The sequence below is a fragment of the Sinocyclocheilus rhinocerous genome, unplaced genomic scaffold, assembly GCF_001515625.1.
Source record: "Sinocyclocheilus rhinocerous isolate Xijiao unplaced genomic scaffold, SAMN03320098_v1.1 scaffold1702, whole genome shotgun sequence".
In the NCBI taxonomy this organism is placed as follows: Eukaryota; Metazoa; Chordata; class Actinopteri; order Cypriniformes; family Cyprinidae; genus Sinocyclocheilus; species Sinocyclocheilus rhinocerous.
In genome coordinates this window covers 24,462-43,829 of record NW_015636534.1, presented here as the reverse complement: position 1 = coordinate 43,829, position 19,368 = coordinate 24,462, and the positions used below count along the sequence as shown (strand labels likewise).

Sequence of the window (19,368 nt, the reverse complement as noted above, 5' to 3'; positions counted from 1 at the left end):
AGCTGTAATAATGGCATTTTATTGCAGATTTAGAAAACTATCCAGTGTGTTATGGTTTGTGCTCTGGAGATTGGTCTGTATTTCAACTTGTTTAGCGTTGAACAATGTAGCCAATCACAGACAATTCTGTTGATTTCTTGAACGCAACAGCCAATCAGAGACATTTAAGTTAGAATCCACTTACACTCAGTTTTTATTCAGATGTTGTGTTCAGCACAAATCATCTCATTATAACAAGGTGTAGACTATGTAAATAAGAGATTCATTGTGCAGTGTAGAGTACTTCATTGATTATAACCTAACTTTGTGAGATCGCAATGAACTAAGATGAGTGACAGCTTTTTAGTGATTATCAAGGGAGCACTCTTTGTACCATAGCAATAGATGGCACTAAAACCTTTATGCTACCAGTCAAATGTTTTTGAACAGTAAGATCATAGGCGGAGGGTGAACCAACTCCAGGGTAAGGCTAAAAGCAGCCAAATGTATTAAACATCATAAACCCGTCTTTTTAGGCAAGAACCATACATGGATGTCATGTAGGCTAAAAACATGTTTAATGGGACTGAATTTGTATTTAACGTGATTACAATTTAATAAAAACGGTAGAAATTGATAATTATATAACGTTTGCTTTCCCAGTCTTCAGTGTCACATGATCTTCAGAAATCATTCTAATATTCTGATTTATTATTATTATTATACATTTTTTAATTAGTTGAGTACATTTTTTCCCAGGATTCTTTTAGAATCCAAATCATTTTTCATTGTATTTAACGTGATTACAATTTAATAAAAACGGTAGAAATTGATAATTATATAACGTTTGCTTTCCACTGTTATTCAAACAACGAATAAATTATATATAGAAAGTGACATTATCACTAACATTGATCTATGGCGAGTTTAAGCACTCTCAAAAAAACAAAACTATCGTTATAATCACTGAAGCTGTATACACTGTTAAATGAATCTCTTACTTACATTGTACGTCCACCTGTGCTTTGTTGTTAATGATGAGAGAATTCGCAAGAGTCCGGAATTCAGTCGGCGAACGCGCGCGCACTCAATAAAACTGATGAGTTTGAACGATAACTCATTGAACGCCTCTGATTGGCCATTGCATTCCTAAGCTCAACAGAATAGTGTGTGATTGGTTCAAATGCACAACACTGTAAAAACGCCTAAAATGAAATACGGTGCAACATGAGCAGATCTTAATTTAATGCCGCAATCGACACTGTCTATTCATATTCACTTTGTTAGCAACAGACGTAATAGATTTAATTTGTTTGTGCAGGGGCATTTTTATCCAATTTAGTGGCATTTTTGCCCCGAGTCCCCATGGCTCCGCCTATGAGTAAGATTTTTAATGTTATTTTAAAGAATTCTCTTCTGCTCACCAAGGCTGCATTTATTTCATCCAAAATACAGAAAAAGCAATCATTTTGTGAAATATTTTTATTTTTTAAAATAACTGATTTCTATTTGAATATATTTGTAATTGATTTCTGTGATCAAAGCTGAATTTCAGCATCATTACTCCAGTCTTCAGTGTCACATGATCCTTCAGAAATCATTCTAATATTCTGATTTATTATTATTATTATACATTTTTTAATTAGTTGAGTACATTTTTTCCCAGGATTCTTTTAGAATCCAAATCATTTTTCATTCAGCATTTATCTGAAATAAAAAGCTTTTGTAACATTATACACTATACAATTCAAAAGCTTGGAGTCAGTATAATGTTTTATTTATTTATTTATTTTGGGGGGGAATTATAGAAATTAATACTTTTATTTGGCAAGGATGCTTTAAATAGATCAAAAGTGATTATAAAGACATTTATAATGTTACCAAAAAAATCTATTTCAGATTAATGCTGTTCTTCTATTCATCAAAGAAACCTGAAAAAATTCTGCTCAGCTGTTTTCAACATAATAATAATAATAATAAATGTTTTTTTTTGAGCAGCAAATCAGAAAAAAATCTACTCAGCTGTTTTCAACATAATAATAATAATAATAAATGTTTTTTTTTGAGCAGCAAATCAGAATATTAGAATGATTTCTGAAGGATCATGTGACTGGAGTAATGATGCTAAAATTCAGCTTTGAAATCACAGGAATAAATTAGATTTTAAAATATATTCAAATAGAAAACAGTTATTTTAAATAGTAAAAATATTTAACATTTTTGCTGTACTTTGGATCAAATAAATGCAGGCTCCTTTAAAAAAACATTAAAAATCTTACTATTCAAAAACTTTTGTTTGGTAGTGTATATACTATATTAAAGTCAGAGCACCCTCACTAATTTAAGAAGCACCCTCAGCGATCTGATTCTGGAGCTGGAATCCAGGCGTTCGAAGATAAACTCACACAGAATGAAACTCGATGGCGAAATAGATCCGCCCACTCGAGATCCACGCCCCGCCCACTCGAGAGTATCCACGCCCCGCCCACGCGAGAGTCTCAACGCCCCGCCCACAGCAACCTCACTAATTTAAGAAGCACCCTCAGCGATCTGATTCTGGAGCTGGAATCCAGGCGTTCGAAGATAAACTCACACAGAATGAAACTCGATGGCGAAATAGATCCGCCCACTCGAGATCCACGCCCCGCCCACTCGAGAGTATCCACGCCCCGCCCACGCGAGAGTCTCAACGCCCCGCCCACAGCAACACAACAGAAGAACCCACCCTAAACAACAAGAACACTGTCCTCCGGTAGAGAAGGAACATTTTCAAGACACGGTCTCCTTTGACACTTTCTCTGGACACTAGAAGAGTCTTTACACCTGGGAAGATGCATTCAGGCAACCTTGAGAAAGTGGGTTCGCTGAGGAAACGGACGCTGTCTCGAGGAATGAGCGAAGACGAGTCTCTAAAGCACATTATCAGAGACGTGAGTCAATCACATCTGCTTTGTCTGACTCGATTTCTGATCTCTGATGGTCGTGTCTGCTGGATTACATTACCTGCTAGAAAACACAAAGCCTCGATAGCTTGACAATAATAATATTACATAACGCTCGACTCGGGCTGCTCTTCGGGTTTCTCTGACTGTAGCATCAGGATGTGACGGATAATGATGAAAACACACATCTTTAATTAAACAAACAAACCCGAACATTTACGTGATTATTAGTAACAGTTGTACTGTAACTCTTCATAAATAAGGGCGTCGTGTTATTTCAGCAGAGCACACCCTCCGATGATGAAGCTGAATCTCGCGATGAAACACGGTGCAAAGATGATTTTAAGATGTTTCTTTTTCTTCAAACACAGTCGTGATACAACAATAGGATTTAGCTGAGCTGTCCATGTTTATCTTCTCGATTTACTGACTTTACTGAAAGCAAATATTAAAATCTTATAGTGTCGTTCTGACCAATGTGATAGTAAAAATCCTGCTTTGCTCAGTGATTTTGTAAAGAAAAACTCAAATATTGCTCGCTGACGTCATGGTCAGATCATAATCACATGATGTTTTATTTTCAGAGATGCTTACAGCAGTTTTTTTTCCCTAAATAATGCAATATTGTATAAACCCGCTATGAGGTTAGTGATTGTGTGTGTGTTTGTGCGAGCTGTCATTGTGATTTCAGCATCTTTTACAAATCACCTACAGTCCTGAAGTCGTTAAAGGGGTCATATGATGCGATTTCAAGTTTTCCTTTCTCTTTGGAGTGTTACAAGCTCTTGGTGCATAAAGAAGATCTGTAAAGTTGCAAAGACTAAAGTCTCAAAACCAAAGAGATATTCTTTATAAAAGTTAAGAGTCAGCCACGCCCCCCTAAAACGGCTCGTTCAAACACGCCCCCACATACCAACATAAAATACATAAAATAATGATCTTTAAAATAGCATCACATGACCCCTTTAAAAAAAAAAAAAAAAATCTAGTGTTACCATAAATCATGAATCAGCATTTTTATGGGGTGGTTAGGGGGATTTTTTTAAATATACAAATGTAATGGTTCTTGTTATTTAAAGCAGAGAAACCTGATGATGTCAGAATATGATGTCAGAATTGGTCTCAAAACCAGGTATTAAAAGGATTTAAGGGAATAAAGAAAAAATAATCATGAACTGCATTTTTAAAATGTTATTTTATGAAGTTTCCTGAGGTGCACTTATACTGTTAGTAGGATTTTTGTTTTTACATCACAATTGTGTTAATTTATAAATAAAAGGCTGTTTTCTGACTCTGTTTAAAGGGACGGGTCACTTTTAAGACTGTGATTGGGTAACTTCTTTGCATAATCAATATAAATTACATGTGGAACTCTCTCTCTATATATATATACACACACATAACCGTTTTTAAAAGTTCATAACAGTTTAATTGAAAAGTAAACACCTCTCACAGCTCACTTTTGTCGACTAGCTCAGGTTAATTCTCACACTTTCACAGTATTTATAACTCCTGAGCTGTTGTGATTATGAGGAATGATTGCCTCGTATCAGTATGTGTGAAGGACTTTATCTGAATGAAATGCATACGGCGATCTCATTGTTGCTCAGTGCACTTGCGGTGGTTTATATACAACAGCATTGCTGCAGCAGACAGACTGCTCTGAATCATCACGTGATGTTTAGACAGAGAGAGTGAATGTGTGTGAATTCATAGGAGAGGATCGTGAAGTTTTAGGTTCATGCACTGTAAGCAGACACAGGACATGGTTTAAAAAAAACAACAATTGAAGACGATTTAAAATCTAGTCACATGACACGTGGGATTTTCTTGACCAAAAGAAATAATTATATTATTATAAAATAATGCATTTGGAACTATTTGCCTATATTATTATATATTATATATGATGCCGTTAAAACACACTTCAAAGTCCCACGTTTTACCATGTTTTAGTACAAAATTACATTGTGTGACAAATAATGTAAATATATGGAAATGCAGTTTGTCACTTAGATTTCTTTGTTGTTGTATACTTCTAATCAATAATGTAATTGTTGTTTTTGTCCTGCAGGCAGAAGAATCGAGCAGACACCTGTCACGCAGCGATAGCAGATATGGATCATTAAAAAGAGGACAAAGACAAGAAAGCCATGTTAGTATTGTGATGATTGCAGCTTAAGCGTTTGCTTTTAGGCAGTGAATTGATAGTGAATTATAGAGCAGAACATCACTCTTCCAGTGTGCTTAGAGGAATAGTTCAGCCAGAAAATAAAGGAGCTGAAAATGTGCTCATCCTCGGGCCATCCGAGATTAGGATGAGTTTGTTTCTTCATCAGGTTTGTAGAAATGTAGCATTGCATCAGTGTCTCAGCAATGGATGCTCTGCAGTGAATGGGTGCCGTCAGAATGAGAGTCCAAACAGCTGATAAAAACACAACAATAATCCACAGCACTCCAGTCCATCAGTTAACATCTGGAGAAGACAAAAGCTGAAACTAATCCAGCATTCATAATCCATAATAACACTTCCTCCTGTGAAAAAGTCATATAGTTTTGGATTATTATTATTATATGTGTTTTTATCAGCTGTTTGGACTCTCATTCTGACGGCACCCATTCACTGCAGAGCATCCACTGCTGAGACACTGATGCAATGCTACATTTCTACAAACCTGTTCCTTTAAGTTTCTCTTACAGAACTATATTTGCTGAACAGGATGTACTAATTAGTTTTAAGATTTTAAACATTGGTTTGTTTTGTATAGCAATGAAAATTTGTTCCTTTTTTTTTAAGAGTGAAGATGATCTACTTTCTGAAAACATAGAAATGGTAAGTTTTTCACCTTTTCTACCAAATTTGATGTTTACTGCTATGAATTACATAAGCTGCTGTTTCATAAAAGTGGCAGTGACATGTGATGCATGCTAAGCTAGGCTCCAGGCAGTACAGGTCAGTGCTACAGTATAATAAGAGTCCTGAAAGTGAGCTGAGACACATGAAGTCTGGAGGGTTTGAGGAGCAGGTGTGGAGGTGCTGAGGGCTGTGACTCACGTAAGGTGAGTCTGAGTGAATCATAAACAGGTGTGTCTCCAGTCTTCGTGTAGATGAGCAAATCATCGTTACGCATGTCTCATGCACTGACTCATGAGCCTCTCCTCAAGAGCACATGACTGCTAAAGTGATCAAACCAGACTGAGTTTTTGTCCTGTTCTTCCTGGAGCATTGCTTTGGTTCTCATTAGATAGATAAACAGATTATAAGATAGAAAAACAGAAAGATATTATTGAAGGCATAACTTATGTATTTAGGCTACGGTTGTTTTAGCTGGATAAAAGTCAATCTCAGAAGTTGACAAGAATTAAATATATATATATTTTTTTTTTTTGAGAAAATGCTGATGGTGCTTAAACACTCTTGCTCGAGTCTCTCTGTAGGTTTGTCGGCATGCTAATTTGAATCCATTTTCATTTTAAAAATCTAATAAGACTCGTTTCAATCATGAACGACACATCACCGTGCACTGAAAAAAAAATGATTCATTGAATTTACAAATTTTTGTTTTTAAGGTCAGTGGTTGCAATCAATTTATTTTAGCTACATTTAAATAAACAAATTTAGTTGCGTAACTTTCAACTAAATTTGTTTATTTAAATGTAGCTAAAATAAATTGTTTGCAACCACTGACCTTAAAAAAATGTAGTATCATTTTTTTTCAGTGTGTGTCGAATATATCAGTTGAGTTAATGGTACAATGTCTGACTCATAATGCACACAATCCTGCAGGAAAAGTCACTGATCAGTCCGTGTTATAAATAAAAGTGGAATGCAGTGGAATAAAGACTTTGTTCCACTGGGATGCATCAAAACAACCATAGTTCCACTAAATGAGTCTATAAAATTGGCAAGCGGCACAGACCCAGCTAGGCAGAGAGAGTCTTACATGAAGGATTACGAGGCCAGATCTTCACTGCCAGGTCTGTCTGAGGAGACAAAGACTCGAGCGCAGAGCTCAGTAACAGCAAACGTTTGTTTACAATCTGACACAGGACTGGGAACGCTTAAATAGGGAAGGATAATAGGAGGGTAACGAGGAAGAGCAGGAGGGGAAAATGAACCAATAATCCAAACACTAGAAGATTGGGGTAAAGACAATAGATGGCAGAACACGTGGCACTTAGAAACAAACACAGCTAAATCCATCTGTTCACACAAAACATGAAGACACGAGAACACACGGAAAAGCCCCAAAGCCTCATGCTTTATTCAACACGACAACACAGGAACGCCGGGCCGAAGAAAACATAAGCCAGATCCCCGACAAAAACACACAAGAGAAGAGTCCACAGTGAGAAAACGAACACTCGCAGCGAAATTCAAAACAGCATTAAAATGATTATATCTCAGTTTGGAGTAGAAACAGAATTATATCATTAGGAAGCTGACAGGTTTTGTGCAGAGTTTGTTTTGTTCATGTCACATGTTCCTTTATTTTCTGACAATACAGCAGGGGTGTATTCCAGAAAGCAAGGTTAACTTACCATCTGCTAAACCCTGAACTCTTGGTTGATTAACCCAAACCTTGCTTACTCGAGGTATGTTGGTTTCAAAAACGCATCCGGGAGCAAGTTCATTCAGCCCATGCCGACCCATGATGTGTGAGATGATAATATAAAATGAAATAAATATATAATATAATAAATAAAAAATTACCTTGTTATAATAGCGTTTTATAATTTGTGACCCTGCAGCACAAAAGCAGTGTTAAGTCGCTGGGGTATATTTGTAGCAATAGCCAACAATACATTGTATGGGTCAAAATTATTGATTTTTCTTTAATGCCAAAAATCATTAGGATATTAAGTAAAGATCATGTTCCATGAAGATATTTTGTAAATTTCCTACCGTAAATATATCAAAACTTAATTTTTGATCAGTAATATGCATTGCTAAGAACTTCATTTGGACAACTTTAAAGATGATTTTCTCAATATTTGATTTGTTTGCACCCTCAGATTCTAGATTTTCAAATAGTTGTATCTCGAGCAAATACATCAATGGAAAGCTTATTTATTCAGAAAATCTCAATTTCAAAAACTTGACCCTTATGACTGGTTTTGTGCTCCAGGGTCACATTTATACAGATAACTATCGCTGAAGTGAACTCACCCTGAAACAGAAGCTACTCCGGAGCAGGTTATGTTCAGAGAATAAGTTGCTGTGGCTACTTACATACCCTAAAAGTTACCTCCGTTTTTGGAACCTCATGCTGAGTTTATCAACATAACCGGGAATGTCACATAACCTGCTTTCTAGAATACCCCCCAGGTATTGTCTTATAGACCTACTGCCAACGTTAACTGATATTACCCACGAACTGGTGGTCTAAAAATGTAATTAATGTTGTTAAAGCATCTACCTAATGTGACATGTTTTTGTATATTTGTAGAACCTTGATTTGTAAAGGTGAATGCATTATATGGTGATAAGAAAATATTAAGATCCTATAAATATTTTATAATTTGATATAATTTCTTACTCTATAAAAAAGGCTATTGTTATGATTAAAGAACTTGCCAGAGTTTCAAGGTCTGTGACAATAAATCTCCTAAAGATATTTGATGCATAGCCTATTGTCCATCCCTAAACGTCTCGTAAAATGAGGTGTGTGTGATGGTTTAACATGGCAGCTTCTTCATATCTGAATGGACTGCTCTTGTCCAGAATAAACTGAAATATGCTGCAGCTTTAATAGGAACTTTGGCTCATGATACTAACATTGTTTGTGTGATGAGAATGACAGGTCAGACTGTTGTGGAGAGCATGTTTTACACACACTATCAAGTAAAACATATGTAGAAATATGTTATATCACCTTAGAAATGTCACCTTGATGTTTTAGTGATAAAAAAATGCATGGATTGTGAAAAGCACTATAAAATAAAAACTGTGGATGTAGCTTTAAATGTAAAAGTGCTCTATGCAGGATTTTTGGTTACTGTCTGTAAACACAGCATTCAAACTTAGCCCCTCCTTGTGGGCGGGCACAACACTACCAGAAGCCACGCCCCTTGTCTCTGACATCATCTCAGCTGACAGAACGCACACAGCCAAGTATCACATGAGACAGCGGCCCAAGAGCAGGACAACTGAGTGATGAGCTGTTTGTGCATATATATATGTATATATATATAAATGTTTTCAAATATTGTTAATCATGCATAAATGGCATTTTTTGTGTGTATATGAGCAAGCAGTTACGCTAATAATTAGATGACTGGCTGTAATTTTCTGAACGAGTGTAGCCATCTTTAGTTTAGCTTGTTAATAAACCAGAAAATACAGCCAGTGTCTCTGTGGACACCAACACACTTCTGCTGGATCATGTATTGATGTGATGTATTCATGATTGAGAGGGATTTTTTTTGTACGAGTCTATACTTTGTTTTTGGGGAAATCCTGTATAGTGCACCTTTAACAAATGAAAATAGTAAATTAATTAAACTGTTGTAGGATTGATAGATATTTGTCAATAAAATAGAAAGGTGCAATAACCATCGCACTCTTGAACTCTCTTTTCAAGGTGAAGGAATAATGTGGCATTGAGTATGACGGGGCGGCACAGCCTCAGTCCATTTCAGTAATATTGCTTGCCATGTTAACTTGGGAGTCAAAATGAGAACTGATGCAGATAATCATAGCTCAATATTGCATGGTCGTAACATGCAGTTTTGGTGAAACAGGGTCCGAAATGTTTTGTGATCGGATCAGTGAAACCATTGTACCAAAATACACACCAGTTATGTTTAAAATCCCAGCTGCCCTGTTCTTTCATTTGCCTCCGCTCCTGTTTGCTCATAAGCTGCTTGTCATGGCCATTTGATTGAATGTGTATACGACACTTGGCCTCTTGTGAAAGTGACAGCATAACATGACTCAAAGAATGACGAAATCCACAAACGGTCACAGAAGACACTCTTGACGCTGGTTTTAATAGCAGACAGAGCGGTCGATGGAGATCCTCCTCAGACACCCTTAATATGCTGAAGCCTTCAGAGAGTCAAACTCATGTCTTTTCTGACCTACAGGACTCTAAAGAAAGTCAGATCTGGACCACTTTGTTCTTTTAGCTGTTTAAAAGAATGAATCTCTAATAAATAACTTTTAAAACTTTAGGTTGGCTTGAGAAAGTCTAGCCTGAAAGTTTAAAGCAGTTGTAAAAGCTTGAAGTTTGAAAATTTAGATAGATAGATAGATAGATAGATAGATAGATAGACAGAAGACAGACAGACAGACAGACAGATAGATAGATAGATAGATGATAAATAGACAGACAGACAGATAGACAGACAGACAGAGAGATAGACAGACAGACAGATAGACAGACAGACAGACAGAGAGATAGATAGACAGACAGACAGACAGACAGACAGACAGATAGATAGACAGACAGAGAGATAGATAGACAGACAGACAGTCTAGCATGTTTTATGTTGCTAACATTTTTATGGCATGATTAGCATGTTTTTAGCACACTGTTAGCATGTTTCTAGAATGTTTCTTGCATGATTAGCCTGTTGTTAGCATGTCTCTAGCATGATTAGCATGCTGCTATCATGTTTTAGCATGATCAGCATGTTACTACTATGTGGCTATCAGGATTAGCATGTTGCTAGCATGTTTCTAATGTGATTAGCATGTTGTTAAAATATCCTGACTCTCTACCTTGCAAACTCTCCTTTATGAAAATTAACCATGGTTTTTTGGTTTTATTTGTAGTAGAACCATGGTTAATTTTCGTAAGGGCTGAGACGTTCTGAGCATCTCTGCTGCCAGTGCTTGTTTTGAGGGTGTTTTGTTCCCCGGTGCAGATGGAGCTGAGAGCGAGCTACGAGGGTTGTCTGCAGGAGGTGCGGACCCTGGAGCTGCAGCAGGAGGCTGTTCTGTTCCAGGTGGACTGTCTTCAGGACGCCCTCGAGGGCACGGAGGAGATGCTCGCTGAGACCCAGAGAGACAATCTCAATCTCACCATGGTACTGTAGAGATGTGTGAGACCGATGTAAACGGTAGAGGTCTGTTTCAGACCTAAGCGGGAAAACTTTTGTAAAAGATTACTTTTGACTGAGTAATGGATTCATTGCATGGACTTCACGTCCTTCTGTTTAACTCGCTGTGATTTTGACCGCAGGAGCTGGAGCGAGAACGAGAGATGAGGAGGAAGTCGGAGGACATGCTTGCCTCATTAAAGCGGGAGCTGGAGAGGTTAAGAGAGGTGAGGAAAGACTAAGCTTGCCTAATCACATTTAGAAACGAACAGAAACTACAGCGTAAAGCCAAAGGAGAGACAGGCTGGCGGTTTCTGTGTGCTTACGTAACCGTATTTGGAGAACCTTGCCATTTATCATAAAACATGTTAAAAATGTGCCTGGATATGTTCTGGTGAATGAAAGAGGCTTGAGCTTCTGGAGGATGTGTTTTTACGAGTGCTCAGTTGTAAGTAAGGGATAATGAAGTCAATTTAAACCCTAACGAAGGTGACAAATGTGGAGTGGAAGGGTCTTGGATCAACCTAAAAGGTTTATTTGTTTCCAAATAAACAAATAAATGGACATGAGATGTACAGTACTTGCAAAAGTCTTGGAGACGTTGTTCTCCACAGTTCTTCTGGATTGAGTCTCAGTTTGTTCTGTTTCTTCATGTGACTCCAGACAGACTGATGATGATCAGATCAGATCTTTGTGTGCAGCACAAAAATCTCACTGGATTATTACAATTAATGGCCAAATGAATGTTTGGAAATGTAAACTGATATTTCCTACTGACACACTACAGCAAAAGATAGAAATAACTTAAAACCATTTTTAGCTGCTGAAAATACTAGTGTTCTAAGGCTTTTGCACAGTACTGTAGATTTCAGTTGCAATTATTCTATTATGTGAGCAAAATAAAGTGTAGAGTGATACGCTAGAAAGTACTGTATTGTCTCCTACACCGACAAGAGGGCACAGTGAGCAAATATAAACCAAATAAAGTGGCCCGCTTTTATTTAAAACAATGAAATGACATGACTTTGTTCAAAGTGCATGATGTTTTAAACAGATAAGTGGAGGTGCATCAGTAATATGAGAAGACAAGCGCTTTAACAGACAGTGTAATGCATAATGTTGACACAGAACAGCAGACTGTCATTCTGAAAGCAGGTTAGCAGGTTAACTGTTAACCCACTAGTCAAACAGACTGTGCAGTGCAAACAGTGCACTGTGAAATAATGTTGTGTAGCTGGGTACGGCTAAATGCTTAGCAACAGACTACCAATCATGTGCCTCAAATAAGTTTACACAATGTGCAAAATGCAAGATTTAATGTTAAATATTTTCCAAAGGTTAGAACTCAGGGTCTGCACTCATTCACACACACCTTTGTGCTATTCCTGTTATACAGTATTTTAGAGTAAAGGATGCAACAATACAGTTAGCCCACGGTTCAATAAATACCTCAGTTTTTAACCACGGTTTTCAGTTTGGTTCTGATGGCTTGGCACATCAGAGTATTTTGTGCCATCTGTGATTTAAAATGCGATTAAAAAAAAATAAAAAATTAGTACACTTCAATTAAAACTTATAGTAAACTTCTGTACACTGTAGAAAAACATGGATTATCATATGTCTACTTCAATTTTCTTTTGAGAGAAGTATTATTTTTATGGACTTGCCATTATTTAGTGCTATAAACACATGTAATGTCTGTTTCATTCATACTGGAAGCCGGAGGGCGCACTTGTGCAGAAAATCCACATATGCATCACAGAAGTACTAGAACTGATGACGCTCCAGGAAATCCCTTATATGGACAAAGGCATTGCTGTAGCTGAACAAAAAGAATATAGAAACGCTTAAACTGATCAAACATAAAGACAATAAACACTCGACTGCAACAATGTATAGTTTATCAGTGTTCTTAAAACTTCCTCGGGTATTTTAATAATAAGTAATCATAATTTATGATCCATTGCTAATTGACATAGCCTTTATTACAGTGTAGGATATATGTCTGTGTCATTCTGTGATAAGAAGCCACATCAGATCACAAAATTTTAGATAGACAGACAGACAGACAGACAGACAGACAGACAGACAGATAGATAGATAGATAGATAGATAGATAGATAGACAGATAGATAGATAGATAGATAGACAGACAGTCAGACAGACAGACATATAGACAGACAGACAGACAGACAGATAGATAGATAGACAGGCAGACAGACAGACAGACAGACAGACAAAAGTTCGTTTTTTCAACACTTGACTGTTGTGGTATAAAAACATGTTATAATATTTTCTTTTGTTGGACAGCAGGTTTAGAAACCCTTGTCATTTTAAGTCATCTGAAGGGAAGATGTTTAGCGTGTGTTGCTTTGTCAAATGCTCATTATAGCGGGAAGGCGTTTTCTCATCTCAGCGTGCAGACTCACGGACACACAAACAGAGCCGGTTTGGAGAGAAATAAAATGCATGGAAATTATTTAAACGCAAAACTGGGGAAAAAAAATGCTCTAATTGGTCGAACTCTTCATCTTTTTCTGTTGCTTGATTTGAGTACTGAGTGTGGACAGAGGCGTCACCAGGTTTGTGCGTAGTTTAAAGTGACAAATCGTGACAAACCAGCGTACTTTGAGGTCAAAATGCGTATCCACTATGCAAAATGCGTACAGGTTGGCAGGTCTGAGAATATAATTAAAATTTCCCAATTAAAAAAGAAAATTCCTCAACGCATCTACTTAAGCAAACATTAGCTATGTTTCCATCCACCTATTTTTATGCGCATTTTGGACTATCGCATTAAAAAAAAACGCTGGATGAAAACGCGGAGATGTGCATAAATTCTAAAAATGCGCATAAAAAACTTACGCACACATTTGAGTAGGATAAACTTTTTATCCGGTAAGAAAAAATGTGCATCAACTACGATGGAAACACATTTACCGAATAAATTCCTCCATGCGCATCGAAAAAGTAATGTGACTTTGCGCTATGAGACGAGATAACTTGATTAGCAGCGGACCGATCTCGTTCACAGAATCTATATGTTGTTATGGTCATTCTGAAATGCACGAGCAAAGTCTGTCGTCAAAGTATTTCTGTATAATTGTCTTACACGACTGCATTCACAAACAGCTGGCATCTACCTCCGAAAGCATTGACAGCATTCATTGTGTTTCGTCTGCTCTGAGGCGCAAGTAATTTATCATATATGAAAATTAACCATCCACCTATTTTTATGCGCATTTTGGACTATCGCATTAAAAAAAAACGCTGGATGAAAACGCGGAGATGTGCATAAATTCTAAAAATGCGCATAAAAAACTTACGCACACATTTGAGTAGGATAAACTTTTTATCCGGTAAGAAAAAATGTGCATCAACTACGATGGAAACACATTTACCGAATAAATTCCTCCATGCGCATCGAAAAAGTAATGTGACTTTGCGCTATGAGACGAGATAACTTGATTAGCAGCGGACCGATCTCGTTCACAGAATCTATATGTTGTTATGGTCATTCTGAAATGCACGAGCAAAGTCTGTCGTCAAAGTATTTCTGTATAATTGTCTTACACGACTGCATTCACAAACAGCTGGCATCTACCTCCGAAAGCATTGACAGCATTCATTGTGTTTCGTCTGCTCTGAGGCGCAAGTAATTTATCATATATGAAAATTAATATATTCAGTGGCTTCTCCTAGTTTTCTTAGTGATATTTAGTGCCAGTTTATCAGGAAGTGACGATTTTGTTCTCTTTGACTCGTTGAATGGAAACGGTGCTTTATTCGCAAATGCTTTATGCGATATTCCAGTTTTGCGCATAAGTTTAATTTGATTCTTTGGATGGAAACATTTCAAATAAGTTAAAACTATAATTTAGCCAAGACCAAATTCTACGAAACAGAAACAGATTAATTCATTGCTTAGAGTCTGTTAGTTCACTTCACGAGTCTTGCGGTCACGTCACATCCTTATAGGTTAAAGCTATTTATTCCTACCTTTATAGTCCAGCAAAAAGTCCACTTTTCAAGTGAACAACGCAGCAGTGCCGCATCTAATGAACTGAACTAACAAAAACACACTGTGTCAGCTGCGTCGTCATCACATCCAGCTCCTCGTGACATGCCTAAAACTCAAATGCACAGGTTTTTGCATTTGCATTTGCAATTTTTTTTTAATTCAGTGACTTGCGTAATTCAGATTTTAATTTGACAACCCTAATAATAACCGGCTGTTCTGAATCCTGTGAAGTGATCAGCACATATAAAAAAATGACTGTGAATTTAACGGTAAAAGACTGTAAAAATGCTACAATAAAAACCTGTTAAACGGTTAACGGTAAATTCCCCTACTATATACGGTGAAAAACTGTATTGGACATTACATGTAGTTTTACGGTAGTATACCGTTTTTGGAAGTGAAAAAGATTGACGGTAAATTGACATTCCCAGAATTCCCTGCGTTACATTTCAAATTTGATGTTTTTTTGTTGTTGAAATAACTATGTTTCTTCTTAGTTTTTTTCTTATCAGTTGTGTAAATTAGGGTTGTATGTTACATCTAATGTTGTTCATTTAATGTTTATTGCATTATTTAGTTTCATGTGTTACCATGTGTCATGGTAGTTTTAGTTACCATGATGGTGTTTAGTGTTTGCGTGAATCACATTGTGCACCTTCTATATAATGTTAATATTTAAAAGCTGCTTGTGATAGGCCTTGGTTCATCATCTCATCACCACCTGCTTTTGGTGCAGTGTATTACAAAGGTACAAAACAGATTTCAGTACTTCAGTGGGTTGGTTATTAACATTATATCAGTTAATGAAATTACGGTATTTAACTGTAAATTTAAGTTAAAACCGTAAAACCTAAAACGCTGCTACCCTAATTTTTACGGTAAACTTCTGGCAATGACAGCTGCCGGTTTTTTACCGTAAAATTTACGGAATTTTTTTGACCGTGTACAGTTGAAAACGAGCACACCAACGGCATGTTTGACGAGTCACTGTTGATTTCTAGGTGTCAAGATTGTTTTGTGTCCTCTGCAGGAAAGAAGCAGCGAGCCGCTTCAGTCGAGGCCGGCGGGGCCCATCTGGCTCCAGGCCACTCCGGAGGGGACGTCAGTGGACCGAGACGAACAGACGCTCGCACACAGCGAAGGCACATCCGTGGATCTGAACGTGAGCCAGCTGTTACAGCTGAAGAAAGCGGTCAGCCAGACACTGAGTCCGTCAGTGTCTCACAGTCAGAAGCCTGGTGCTCAGGGTGGAGATGATAACGACGAAAGCAGCGGCTATGAAGACGCTCCGTCCGAGTTCTCGCCGAGTCCGTCCACTCCAGACACGCAGCCGGATGGAGCTCTGCAGGACAGCGAGGCTGAAGAGGGAGGAGGTGGCATGAGTGACTCCGAGTCCGGCCTCTCTAAAAGTTCAGATTCTTGTGCTCTCTCTTAAATTATTCTAGTGCTGTAAAACGATTAATCGCGATTAATCACATCAAAAATAAAAGTTTTTGTTTACATAATATATATGTGTGTATTGTGTATATATATTATTTATATTCAAATACACACACATGCACGTATTACATGTATTTACATGTATACATTTATATTCATATCATTTATATTATATAAATATATTTAATAAATATAACATATTTTTCTGAAATATATACATGCATGTGTGTATTTATATACACAGCACACACACACACATTATGTAAAGTAAACTTTATTTACTTTATAAAATTGTATTTCTCGATTAATCGTTTGACAGCAGAAAATTATTCATAAAGTGCTGATGAACCTAGATTCATTCACTTGATCCAAGTTACCTTTACTTAAACAGCCTTTGCACAAACGTTAGGATGAAGACTACTTAGTTATACTCATCAAAGTTATTTAGGAAAAGAAGGAATCTGCACTTTGTTTCTGCTGGTCGTTTTTTGATAGCTGTGTTTGTGCTGGACTTTGTAACGTTTCTGTTCCCCATGCTATTAAACATGAGCTGTCCAGCAATTCACGACACACGGTAATACTTTGTATCAGTATGTCGGCCATATCGATAAAAAATGGAATGTAATTTTTCATATTGTATTGAAAATCAAGCTACAGCAATCCCAGTTCTTTAAAAGCTTGCAGGTGTTTTCACAGGGAATTGAATGATCAACTGAATTATATTGAATGATCTGACAGAGTGAGGGCTGGTGAGTTTGGATGTGGACGACAAAGTCTGAGCTGACGTTCATCAACCTCCATTGAGCAACATGCGTCTACCCACATTATACCCACTTTTTCATTAGTGTGCCAGCAGCAGAAATATCTTTTCCTGCATTTTACATAAATTTTACATTTCCAAATATTCCTTCTGCAAATAATAATAACCCAATGGGATTTTTGTATGAACAAGGAGATTCCTGGAACAGTTTGTCTGCAAACTCCCTTAAAACTCTGCAGTACGTAGTAAAAAGCTGTTTAAGGTGGTGAACCTAATATTAATATTGATTTAATCTACTTAAGTTAAAGCAGCTGCATGTAGTTTTGTGTATTTTTGCGACTTTGGAGCCCCCTACAGTTAAGTGAGTGGAATCCACTGTCGTAATTACAGTGATACAGTAGCTGTACACGTGCATTTGTTGCCGTTTTGTTTGTGGGATTTCGTACCCGCTCACCAAACTCACACACTCCCAGAACAGACGTTTGCGAAAGAAACAGAAGCCATTGGCCTGATTATAAATCGGTGTACCAACAGAATGATTTCGAAACTGATATTTCAAGGTATAAGTACACAAGTGCTAAGAAGACACCGCAGTTTGCCTGTGGATTTAGGTTTTAGTCTCTTCTTGGTGAGATCTGCCGTCTGTCGCATAAAAGGTTTAGACTTTTCTTACAAGTTAGTCATCTAATTTTTTCTTTACGACTGGTCATATTTTTTTTTATTCGGTTACATAAAAACATTGGTCTCAGTTGAATCCAACTGAGCCAACTGGCCCCTGATCTGTGTGTGGCTCAAACCATCTGTTCATCATATGGACTCTTGTTCATATGAAAAAAAAAAAAAAATACTTGTACTAGTTGGTTTAATATTTTCAGAGTTATTATGTGCAAGAAAGGGATGTTTTTATCGAAGTTGTATTTTTTATATTGGTGTTTTTTTTTGTAAATTTACATTCAGTACCACGACTAGATTTATAAATCTTATGCTTTAGATAAGTTTAGATTAAATTTTCTTAATTTTGTAGAAGTGCTCAAAGCTTTTATGAGACAAATTCTAAACCAGGGAAATCCTTATTATGGCAAAGGTTTAAAAAAAAAATTCTAATTAAAAAAAAAATATGACAATGATCAGTTGTGCTGTTAAGATCACAATGATGAATCATAAAGTTTTTTTTTTTTTAGTTTTTCCCCACGAGATCGTGTTTCTCAGGGAATTTCTTAAACTTACTCATTCCTTACTAATAATGTAACTATGTATCCTAAAGTGCTGGTTCTGACTTCCAGACAATCCAACACAAGATGTCTTTACTACTAAGTGAAGTAGTTTTTATATTTGAACTCATTCGCCTATGAAATGCATGATTCATTGAAATGCTGGAGCTGGTAAAAGAAGACAGTGGGGTTCATAAACAAATAAAAAATAAAAAATCTGATTTGTGAAATGGGCCCAATGTGTGTAAGTGTTTTTTTTATTATTGTTATTAAACATCTTATGCTCAAAATGGATGTCATTTTTAATTGTTTACAAAGGTAACAGCTGTGTGTTCAACTGAATAATACAATTAGTTCAGAAGCTTTATGGCAACATATAATACTAACTTATGAATCTGATGAACTAGGGTGTGCTGTTCCCATGATGCTCTATTTTTATCCAAAATGTTTAAAGCATTGTATCAATATCAAACTCCGCATTAGCATGTCATAGCCCGGTAAAATACGGTATTGCGTGTTTTCCACACGTGTAGCTGTATGTCTCTGTGTGCTCTTTCAGTCTCCGGGGGTTGTGCTCTTACACCCACACTTCTACTGCACACACCCTATTTCTACAGGCCCAGTCGTACTTCAGAGATTTCTATTCAGTTATGATATCTGTTTTTATTCTTGTTTTGTCATTCCAACATTGCAAGTTTAGTTTCAGTTCTCACTCTTTAATTGTTGTTTCAGTTAACTGTAGTTTTCCCTATATTTTTAGCTTTAGTTGTAAGGATGCCAAAATGAACATTATTAATCTCGGCATGATCTGATTGGCTCTTTGATGTAATCTGCACACAATGAGCTGCATGCTTCCTCTGGCTCCAGCATTTACATGCCTTGCCTTATGTTGGCTGTAAGCTGGTCTCACTGTGTTTATTTTCCTCAACTGTAACTTGTCAGGATGGTCTCTGTAATGTATTGCATTAG

General features: G+C 36.9%; 1 protein-coding gene across 1 annotated transcript; it reads left to right on the top strand.

The window, feature by feature from the left end:
* Positions 1-2,686: 2,686 nt before the first annotated feature.
* On the top strand, positions 2,687-16,483 carry LOC107747830 (serine/threonine-protein kinase MRCK beta). Its single transcript, XM_016562439.1, has 6 exons — positions 2,687-2,909; positions 4,996-5,076; positions 5,719-5,754; positions 10,794-10,955; positions 11,111-11,194; positions 16,019-16,483. The coding sequence occupies exons 1-6, from the start codon at positions 2,811-2,813 to the stop codon at positions 16,421-16,423; spliced, it is 867 nt and encodes a 288-aa protein (XP_016417925.1). The 5' UTR covers positions 2,687-2,810; the 3' UTR covers positions 16,424-16,483.
* The last annotated feature ends 2,885 nt before the right edge of the window (positions 16,484-19,368 follow it).

Bases quoted from the DNA above. Each gene is read 5' to 3' on its own strand.
- LOC107747830 (XM_016562439.1), top strand. From the start codon at position 2,811: ATGCATTCAGGCAACCTTGAGAAAGTGGGTTCGCTGAGGAAACGGACG. The intron at 2,910-4,995 runs GTGAGTCAATCA...TTTGTCCTGCAG, and splicing joins TAAAGCACATTATCAGAGAC to GCAGAAGAATCGAGCAGACA. The intron at 10,956-11,110 runs GTACTGTAGAGA...TTTTGACCGCAG, and splicing joins ACAATCTCAATCTCACCATG to GAGCTGGAGCGAGAACGAGA.